The sequence below is a fragment of the Festucalex cinctus genome, chromosome 6 (genome assembly GCF_051991245.1).
Source record: "Festucalex cinctus isolate MCC-2025b chromosome 6, RoL_Fcin_1.0, whole genome shotgun sequence".
In the NCBI taxonomy this organism is placed as follows: domain Eukaryota; kingdom Metazoa; phylum Chordata; class Actinopteri; order Syngnathiformes; family Syngnathidae; genus Festucalex; species Festucalex cinctus.
The window spans coordinates 719,798-727,500 of record NC_135416.1 but is presented as its reverse complement, the minus strand read 5'-3'; the positions used below and the strand labels follow the sequence as shown (position 1 = coordinate 727,500).

The 7,703-nt window shown below is 39.1% G+C and overlaps 1 protein-coding gene across 3 annotated transcripts in view; it reads right to left on the bottom strand.

The window, feature by feature from the left end:
- socs7 (suppressor of cytokine signaling 7) overlaps nucleotides 1-7,703 on the bottom strand; it is a 23,212-nt gene that overhangs the window by 4,869 nt on the left and 10,640 nt on the right. For 2 of the 3 annotated variants that reach the window (XR_013283867.1, XM_077523821.1), the window contains exons 5-7: nucleotides 2,555-2,689; nucleotides 1,203-1,354; nucleotides 1-135 (exon numbers count right to left, since the gene is read on the bottom strand). The exon at nucleotides 1-135 is cut by the window's left edge and continues 34 nt beyond it. Coding sequence is in view for 2 of the 3 variants with exons in the window: in XM_077523821.1 (XP_077379947.1) it covers nucleotides 1-135; nucleotides 1,203-1,354; nucleotides 2,555-2,689 (422 nt within the window). In the remaining variant the exon portion in view is untranslated. The remainder of the gene's footprint in view (nucleotides 136-1,202; nucleotides 1,355-2,554; nucleotides 2,690-7,703) is intronic. The other variant, XM_077523822.1, reaches the window with a different exon arrangement.

The following is a 7,703-nucleotide window of genomic DNA, read 5'->3' as shown; positions in this document are numbered from 1 at the left end:
GCCCTGCGAGCGGAAGCTGAGGCTGAGGATGTATCTGGGGTCGGAGCTGTCCCGGACCAGGAAGGATCCGTCGGGTTTGCCCTTCAGCTTCATCTCCGCGTCCTCCCAGTTCATCGGGCCCCAGTACCAGCCGCACTGCGGGCGGGAAACAAACACAGCAACGATAGTTACCACGATAAACATCATTTTGACGGCGATTATCACGTTCACTGCAAAAATGCATCATTTGACCTCTTTTTCCGTCAATGGCAATGAATGAGTTCATATATATTTTTGTTTCTTGAAAAAAAAAATACTGAATGGCAATAAAAAGTAGTAAAAAAAAAAAAGAGACGAAAATAAAGAGTATTTGAAAAATATGTAAAGATGATTACATTTTCCTAGAAATAGTGATTTTTCTCTTTTCAAGAACATTTAATTTTTTTCCCCCATAGAAAAACGCATACTTAGAGATACGCCCTGATCAAATTATGGCTATTTTATTGGTTGGTTGGTTTATTGAATATATATACATGAACACGTTACAAGTATAAAATATAAGTTGAAGTTAAGAAAAGGTGAAAAGGAAAAAAATGTGACAAGTGGATCATAATTGACATGTTCAAAAAGGAGTAGAAAAAGTACAAAAACTCCCTCATACTTGTATCATGATATTATACTAATAAGTTGTTCTTACTAACATAAAAAATAATCAGTAGAAAATAAACAAAACATGTTCATCTTTAGTACACAGATATATTGGTATGAGTTATAAGTCGTTATCCATTAACATGTACGCAAAAAAAGAGAAGATTATTCATACCCCAAAAAATTGGACATAATGACAAGTTGACAGCTCAGAAAAAGCACAAACAAATTGATTGATTGATGCACTGACTGGCTTGGTCCTTGATATCGCTCAGCAAAAATGTTCATTTTATTTTTTATTTTGAAAAAAGCCAAATGAACAAATGGCTCAAATGACAGAAATGGAAAAATATTTATTGTTGACAGGCTGAAATTGCAAAAATGTGAAAGTCTCTCAACAACGAACCGATTAATTATCAATTGAACGATGAGTTGCCGCAGCTCGACGAGACACGATCGAAATGAACGTACTGTACGCAAAACAGCAACAATTGCAGATGATTTCATGTTTTGTCAGAAAAAATACATGGAGAGTAATTATTTGAAAAAATCATGAAGAAGTCAATAAGCGAGACCTTCTCCAGCTCTCGGAGACTTGCAGTGAAGTTGCCGGCTTCGGACCTTCGCAGGGCGCACAGGACGGGCGGCGGCGGCGCCGTCTGCCTGGAGGCGGGCGGAGCGTCGGCCGGCGCCGGGCTGGCGCGAGGAAGCGCCCGGAGGAAAGCGTCTGAAACGGGACGACACGCAGAAGGCTTGAGCGCTCATTCTGTCCTGTTCTGTCCCGTCTCGTGTCATCCTGTCCTGTGCCCTTCCAAACGGGCCTGTCGTGTTTCATCCTGCCCTATTTGCCACTATTGTAAGCTCTGTCCTGTCTCATCCTGTCCTGTCCCACCCGCTCATCGCATACGACCGTTTGCTACTTGCTACGTGCGCCGATCGATCACAATTTTCTAGCCTGAATGAAGCCTCAATCTTCCAATCGGACAGAATTTTTCAAAGTAAAATGGAAGGAGATCGGCGTCGATCCGATCGATCAGTGCACATGTAACTTCTCGAAAAAGTGTCCGGTCGTCAGGCTGTAACTGTCCTGTCCTCTCTCATCTAGACTAATTCCATCTTGTCCTTTCAAAAATATAAAACGACGTCTGGCCCATTATCTCTGTCCTGTCCTGTCCTATCCGGAACGCTTCTCATCCTATCCTTCCCTGCCCTATTTACTACTTGTCCCATCACTTCTTCAAATTGTGCAGCAGTGTCTGGCTCACTAGCCTTGTCCAATCCAGTCTTGTCCTGAGCTATCCCACCCTGTCCTCTCCCGTCTTGTCCTCTCCTATTTGCTACTTTTGACATCCCTTCTTCACACGTGTGTAGCGACATCTGGCCCTTTACTGCTGTCCCGTCCTGCATGTCTCCTCCCATCCCACTCTGTCCTGCCCTATTCCATCCTGTCCTGTCCTATTCTATCCTATCCGGCCCTTATCCCTGTCCTATTTCTTACTTGTTCCATCCTTTCTTCAAATTGTGCAGCAGTGTCTAGCTCACTTTCTTTCTACAATCCAGTCTTGTCCTGATCTATCCTATCCTGTCCTGTCCTGTCCCCTCTTCTCCTATTCTCTCCTCGTTACATCCCTTCTTCACACGGTGAAGCTACGTCTGGCCCTTTACCGCTGTCCTGTCCCGCCCGTCTCCTCCTATCCTAGTCTGTCCAGCCCCGTGCGGTCTTGTCCTATCCCATCCTGTCTAGTCATGTCCTGTCCCCGTGGCATCCCACCCGGTCCTCTCCCATCTCTTCCAGCCCTTGTTCTGTTTGCTACTTGTTCCATCACGACTCCTGTCCTGTCCCATCCTGTCCGACTTACTAGCGGTCGTGTTTTTATGCGGTTTTTGCTCACATCTGTCCCGAGCCCGCCTTGGTGTCGCGTCTTACCGTTGAGGCTGAGGCTGTGCTGCATGGCGGCGTGCGAGGGAGGATTGGGAGGGGGGAGTGGCAGGGGGAGGGACTGCAGGGACGCGCCCATCACGCTCAACAGGAAGCCACCCGACGGGGGACCCGAGATGCCGTCTGACGCAGACGGCGGCAAGGACGAGGGAGGAAAGAAATGTTGGGACGGGAAGAATGCGAAGGGAAGGAAATGTGGACGGAAGGAAGGAAGTGAGGGAAAAGAGGGAGGTGTTGATTCCAAATAGTAAAAGTAGTCAAAAGTAGATTTTTTAGCAATTACATTTTGAGAGTTGTAAAATATTGCACAAAGATGCGCTAAAACATTTGAAACTTTTTTTATCAAATGAAAACACATTTATGTACCTTTATAGTATAGTATACTATGTATGCATGGACGCTCTGATTGGATGATGAGTTGATCATTTTTTAAGATGAGAGTTTATTCTATTTCTTAAAAAAAAAAAAAGGGAGAACAGGTGACCAAAGCGGAGACAGGCAGGAAACAGATAGACAGGAAGTAGAGAAAGACAAGAATCAGAGAAACAGGAAGTAGAGACAGACAGCGAAAGCAAAACAAACAGGAAAGAACAAGGAAGTAGCAAAAGACACACGACAGGAAGTAAAGACAGAAAGACAGGAAGTAGACATAAACAGCAAAAGCAAAACAAACAGGAAAGAGCAAGGAACAGGAAGTAGCGAAAGATAGACGACAGGAAGTAAAGACAGACAAAGTGAGACAGAAAAATAGACGGATTGAGGAACTACATTTCCCATCGCGAGATGCTGTGACTATCGCGTGACCGGTAGCGAGACTGGGAAAATCTAACATGGCGGCGCTCTGCTGCTAAAATAGAATTAGCTTTATATTTCTAATTAAACCCGAATTTAATGATTAGATAAATTCGATTTTTTTCTTTTCTAAGAAAGATCGGAAATATTATCCAGTGTGGACGACCTCGAACGTTTTATTGACGATCATTTTTATAGCTGCGCGATGGATGAGCCGGCGGCCAGTCGGGATAATCCTTCGAAAAAAAAAAGGAAAAATGACTCGTCAACAGACACGGACGATTTAGCAACCGCCGACGTATCGGTGAGTATGCTGGATTCCATAAATAAAAAACTTGACGTCCTCTGTCTTATCCGCGAGGACGTCAAAGAATTAAAGGCAAGTTTGGAATTCGTTAGCCAACAGGTAAGCGATCTCCAATGCGATAACTCCGAGCTACGCTCCTCTCTCGTCGCTGTCACAGCCGAGTTGGAGACGATTAAAAAGGAAAATAAAATGCTAAAGGAAACGGTCTTAGATGTTCAATCCCGTAGTATGCGGGAAAATCTAATATTCTCAGGTATATCCGAAAATTCTCCAGATAATCCAGAGGGTGAGATAAAAAAATTCATGACATCATCGCTAAAGATCCCACAGGAGACGGTAAATAATATCTCTTTTCACCGTGTACACCGGCTCGGAGCTCGTAAGGGCAATAAGCCCCGTCCTATTATTGCTAAGTTCGAACATTTTAAACATAAAGAATTGGTAAAAAGTAAAGGACGGGAGCTCAAAGGGACATCTTTCGGGATGAATGATCAATTCCCAAGAGAGATAAACGCGCGGCGAAAAGTACTGTTTCCTATCATGAAACAAAATAGACAGGAGGGTAAACGGACTTCGATGGTCGTTGATAAATTATATATCGACGGCCAGCTATTCCGAAACCCAACCTCGACCCCTTGGCTGTTCTAACTGACAATTGGTAGAGCCGAGCATTGTGTGATTATTTGACGTAGGTATATGTATATGTATGTGTATGTATATGTGTATATATGTATATATATGTATATGTATATGTATGTATATGTATGGATAATGGGTTACGAAATAGAATATGAATTTATATTATGCATAGGCTATAAAGTAATAATAATAATAATAATAATAATATAGAAATATATTCTTAAAAAAATAAATTAATAATAATAATAATAATCTCGCTTAGGTCACCATTTACTGGTGTATTGTTATGTTGAATCCCCCACAGATTTCCTTCACACTCACTTCCCCCCACGTTTCTTCACTATTATACTTATCTACTTGCTATCTCTCTCTTTATATAAATTATATAAATTGCCTAATTACTCTTTTGCTATCCTACAATATGTTAATATTAATAAGCAGCTTATATAGATGTATACATAAGACTGAGTCTATATTGCTTGTATGCAGAAATTAGCTCTGGTCTCCTGGAATGTGTGTGGCGCTCGCTCCCAGGCAAAAAGAATAAAAATTTTAGACCATCTCTCAAAATTTAAGGCAGATATTTGTCTCCTACAAGAAACCCACTTACAAAAATCAGAAGAAAAATTATTTATAGATAAAAATTTTAGTCAAGTTTACTCTGCCTCCTATAATAGTAGACAAAGAGGTGTCTCTATACTTATACATAAGAATTTATTCTTTACTCTAAATAATATAGTAACAGATTTAGAGGGCCGATATATTATTATCCAGGTAACTATATTTAATAAAGTATATACAATTGGTAATTTATATGCCCCAAATAATGATGACCCTGATTTTTTCCATGAATTTTTCTCTCGGTTACTCGATTTAGCAACAAATTCTACTATTATTATTGGAGGTGATTTTAACACGGTCTTGAACCCGTTAATAGATCGTTCTAATAATACGATATATACAAGGCGATTACGATCCGCTAAAGTAATAGATGAGTATATGGAGGATTTTGGCCTCAGCGATGGCTGGAGACTTCAAAACCCAACTAAGAAGGAATTTACTTTCTTCTCTGCTGTGCACCGATCATTCTCAAGAATTGATTTTTTCCTTACAAATAATTCTATTGTTGATAAAACTGCTATAAAAATACATTCTATAATTATAAGTGATCATGCACCAGTCTCCCTCACTCTACAAATTGACTCTACCTTTAAACCTCCCCCGATATGGCGTTTTAACATCTCATTACTGAAAGACGTAGAGTTTGATAAAATTATTAGAAGGGAGTGGGCAGATTTTTTGGAAATAAATGACTCTCCAAATATATCTCCATCTCTTCTCTGGGAAGCAGGGAAAGCGGTAATTAGAGGGAAAATTATATCATATTCAACTTATAAAAAGAAACAGGATCAAAAATTAGAAAAATACCTGGAAGATAAAATTAAACAACTAACGGATGAATATGTATTAAACCCAAATAATCAAATATGGATAGAACTACAGAATATAAAAATACAGTTAGATAACATGTTATCTAAAAAGACAGAGTTTATAATACAACAGTTGAGATATAATAATTTTGAACATAATAATAAATCAGGTAAATTCCTGGCAAATCAACTTCAACGGAATCGGGAAAAATCTCTTATAACGGCTATTAAAGATATAAATGGTGAATGCACACAATCACCAGAAGAAATTAACCATATTTTTTATAACTATTATCGAAATCTATACACAGAAATTAATAGACCTAACCCTGAATATATTGAGGAATTCCTAAACAGCTTAAATATACCTCAGTTATCTATTGAACATAAAGATATTCTCGATACCCCGCTTACTATAGATGAGTTGTATCGTGCTTTAGACAGTATGCCTAATGGCAGAGCACCTGGTCCAGACGGCTTTCCGGCTATATTTTTTAAACATTTCTGGTTAATGTTTGCTCCATTATTTCTAAGAGTAGTAACTGAAATTAAAAGTAAAGGTGATATACGTCAAGATATGAATATAGCAGCAATTAAACTTTTATTAAAGCCAGAAAAAGACCCTACCCTCCCGTCAAGTTACCGACCGATATCACTAATTAATACCGATATTAAAATTATCGCTAAGGCCTTGGCATCTCGATTAGAGACGGTAATCTCGACAATTATTCATAGTGATCAAACAGGTTTTATTAAAGGTCGTCATTCTACTAATAATATTAGGAGACTCTTTAACTTGATTAGTGTGTCACAGCGGCATGATAAAAAGGCAGTTGTTATTTCGCTGGATGCAGAAAAAGCATTCGATAAAGTTAACTGGTCCTTCCTCTTTGCTGTCTTAAATAAATTCGGCTTCGGGGAGTCATTCATTCAATGGGTCTCAATATTATATGATTCTCCTAAAGCTACAGTTACTACTAATGGGATTACATCACAGAGTTTTACTTTACAAAGGGGAACAAGACAAGGGTGCCCAATTTCTCCTTTATTATTTGCTATATTTATTGAGCCGCTTGCATTAGCTATACGTCAGGATAGACGGATCCAAGGAATCCACTCCGGGACAATAGAACATAAAATTAATCTATATGCCGATGATATATTACTCTATTTAGAAGAACCTGCTATTTCGCTAGGGGAAGCATTTAAATTAATAACTAAATTCTCTCACTTATCAGATTACTCTATTAACTGGACAAAATCAACATTATTACCTATTACAGAAAATTCATGGAATCCTACAAGTCAGGATCCACACTACTCCTTTCCTACAGGTAATTTAAAATACTTAGGTGTTAAAATTTCACCTAAGTTAACTGAATTAACTTCTTTAAATTTTTCACCATTATTGGATAGTATCCGTAGTGACCTGGAGCGCTGGAATAATCTTCCGATCTCTTTAATAGGACGGATAGCTACTATAAAAATGAAAGTTTTACCAAAGATTAATTATTTATTTTCAATGATTCCATTTAAACCTACGTCTAACTGGTTCCAATCGCTGGACTCTGCTATCATAAAATTCTATTGGAATAAAAAAAAAGCCAAAATTAGTCTATCTACTCTTCAGGAAAGTAAATCTAAAGGAGGTTTAGAGGCACCAAACTTTATGTACTATTATCTAGCTAATCAACTACAATATCTTGTGCTATGGACACAACCCAACAGAGATACTAACTGTTGGTTGGAATTGGAGCAGAAGGATTGTAATAATCTTAGACTGTCAGATTTACTCTTTATTACAAAATCAATAAGACGACATAATTGTTTTAAAAACCCAATGATAGCCGCCACCCTGACTGCCTGGTGGAAGGCATTAGAAATTACAAACTCCCAATTGGCGCCCTGTGGGCTCTCTCCCATTTGGCATAACCCCGACTTTCAACTTAATAATCAGTCGTTCCATTTA